Source organism: Helianthus annuus, chromosome 15 (assembly GCF_002127325.2).
Source record: "Helianthus annuus cultivar XRQ/B chromosome 15, HanXRQr2.0-SUNRISE, whole genome shotgun sequence".
NCBI lineage: Eukaryota > Viridiplantae > Streptophyta > Magnoliopsida > Asterales > Asteraceae > Helianthus > Helianthus annuus.
In genome coordinates, this window is record NC_035447.2 from 173,345,702 (window position 1) to 173,348,723 (window position 3,022).

The 3,022-nt window shown below is 39.8% G+C and overlaps 1 protein-coding gene across 1 annotated transcript; it reads left to right on the top strand.

Moving 5' to 3' along the window:
• The first annotated feature begins 580 nt into the window (after positions 1-580).
• Positions 581-2,099, top strand: LOC110913008 (AT-hook motif nuclear-localized protein 20). The gene has a single exon (XM_022157867.2). The coding sequence runs from the start codon at positions 1,085-1,087 to the stop codon at positions 1,985-1,987; it is 903 nt and encodes a 300-aa protein (XP_022013559.1). The 5' UTR covers positions 581-1,084; the 3' UTR covers positions 1,988-2,099.
• Positions 2,100-3,022: the final 923 nt, after the last annotated feature.

Below are 3,022 nucleotides of genomic sequence, written 5' to 3' on the forward strand. Positions count from 1 at the left end.
AGTTACGATTTTACCCTTAAATTAAATTTACATTTTCTCCACCGTTTTTTTTGTTTCCCTGGTTAAATTACAAATTTGCCTCCAGTTTAAAATTACAGTCATGCCGGAAGATGCCTGACACTCCCCCATTGGTCCATTTAATTTAAGATTTTATCCCTAAAAAAATTATGATTTCGCTCTCAGTTCAAAGTTACGTTTTTTCCCATCGTATTAGTTTTTTTTTTTTTGCAAAAGTATAAGAGTTTTTTTTAATTGGTTGACTCGATTTAATTTCTTCCCGTGTCAATGAGCTGCCCAACACTTGCTCATTAGTCCTGAAAAATTACAGTTTTGCCCTGCGCTGAAAAATACGATCTTATCATCGTTTTAGATTGATTAAGAATTATTTAGCTATCGCCCCGCAACGCGAGCGGGGCATCAACTAGTCATCTATAAATAAAAACCAAACCGTAAAATGTTAGACGAAACCAAACTGTAAAATGTTAGACGAAACCAAAGAGAGTCGGGTCAAAATTCAGAAAGAAAAAGAATACTCCCACCAGTCAATTTGAGCCAAGAGCCATTACAAATTGCGACGCGTTAACACCAAAAAACGTCAATATTACCATATCCCACCAGCTGTACTTTGTGCTCCCCAACATCTTATTGGCTCATCCCCCACAGGATAACATCAAGTACCTCTTACCTTTTACTCAATCTAAAACCGCCATTCTATACACTCTTCTCCTGTGAGTGCTTTCCCCTATCGTACGCCCCCCCTGCCCCTTATCTGCTAATCGTACACCCCCACTCTCACTCCTTTCAAAGATCCCATCATCACCTGCAACCCTAGTTTCTTTATGTACTTGTGCATATACATACACACAGAGGTAGTTTGATCATTGATGTACAAAGTTTTCCAGATTTAATGAATCTTTGCTAGTGGGTTTGGTTTAGTACTTTGGTTTGTCAGATTTGAATCTTTGTCAGGGGTATTTTCGGTATAGATCTAGGTTTTTTCAAGATTAGGGTTTTCATGCAACTGGATCTTGAAACACTTTAAACACTTTATAAACACTTCAAACAAATCTTGAAACTGATAACCATGGCTAACCGGTGGTGGTCTGGAAATGTGGGGATGAACCCAATGACGTCATCCGGTAACCCACCGTCGCTACACCTTCACCACACGGCGGATGACGGTAAACCTGTGTTAAACAATAACACAAACCCTAACCCTAATGATTCAACAAACGATGAGAACGATGAAGAGTTTGGGGAACAAGAACAACACAACAACGTTTTGGAGGTTTCAGAACCCACAAGCTCTGGCGGCGGCCGGCGGCCACGTGGACGACCGCCGGGATCCAAAAACAAACCGAAACCACCGGTGGTTATTACTAAAGAAAGCCCTAATGCGTTACGGAGCCACGTGTTGGAGATTAGCACCGGAAGTGATGTTTCGGAATGTATTGCAACGTTTGCTCAACGCCGGCACCGTGGGGTTTCTGTTTTAAGTGGAAACGGCGTCGTTACGAATGTAACTCTCCGGCAGCCGGCGGCACCTGGTGGCGTGTTGAATTTGCAAGGGAGGTTTGAAATATTGTCACTTTCGGGTGCGTTTTTACCCGCACCGTCGCCACCTGGGGCTACTGGGTTGACGGTGTATTTAGCCGGTGGTCAGGGGCAGGTGGTGGGTGGGACGGTGGTGGGGCAGTTGACGGCGGCGGGCCCGGTAATGGTGATTGCGGCGACGTTTACTAACGCTACTTATGAGAGGTTACCGTTGGAAGATGAAGTTGAAGGGGGTGAAATGGAAATAGAGCGAAGTTCAGGGGTGAATGCTGGGAATAGTCCGAAATCTGGAGGGGTTGGTGTTCAGACGGATAATGTTGCGGCTTCTTCGATGACAGTTTACAATCAGGCCCCTAAACTATTGCCGAATGGGCAAATGCATCAGGATATGTTTTGGGCGACTCCCCCACGCTCTTCTCCGTCTAATTTTTAGCTGGTTTAGTTCTAAGTTGTTTTTTTTTGTGGAAAGTGAATGATAGTTTGACTTTGTTGTTGTGATGTAATTTTACCTAGACTTTTCTATTTTGGGCCTTTGGGGTTTAGTCTGATGGTTTTATCCTAGTTTTGATTATTATATTTAGAAGTTATTTAAAACCCTTATAGTTATGCTTGGTTTGTAAAACAGTGCTTAACAAACAGTTATGCTTGGTTTGTAAAAAAAATCTTTTATTTTTTTTTTGCTGATTAAGCATATAGCTTAACTGCTTAATAGTTCAAAAGAATGAAAGGTTTCAAAATCTAGATAACATTTTAATTAAAACATAGTGTTTGGTCACGATCTTCTAAAAGTAGGAGGTCATAGAAATGCGGTTAACCAGATTGAGATTTTTATATGTGATTTTTTTAAGTGGACATGTTTTAATCTCTGGTTGTAAAAATCTCAACTAGGTATCGATTAATCCTTGATTAGTCACCGATTAATCTCGATTAATTTCCGAAACACGGCTAGACTCCCTTGCCTGTTAACAACTATTTAACTGGAGTTAGGAAAATTAGTGTAAGGGCATGTTTGGCTAAGCTTATTAGAGTAAAAAGGACTTTTGGGAAAAAGACTTTTTGAAAAGGACTTTTAAAAAAAAATGATTGGATTAACTTACGGGGTGGGAAAAGCCAATAAGTCAATAAGTTGTTTTTTAAAAAGTGTTTGGCTTAACTTATATGATATAAGGGGGTAAATAAGGGGTATATTGGTAATTTGAAGCTTGAAAAGTTATAAGCTGGCCAAGAAGTCACAATATTGTGTCTTCTTAAAAACTCCTTTTCATTCATCTCAAAAAGCCATTTTCAAAAGTACTTTTCAATTTGACAAACACTAAATGACTTATTGGCTTTTTGATTAAGCCAATAAGTCAATAAATTACGTTAAAAAGCTTAGCCAAACATGCCCTAAATATGGCTGACAAGTGAAGATTTCTAGTACTAATTTGCAGCAACTTTTTAAGGGTGTGGGGCTAGACTCCCTTGCCTG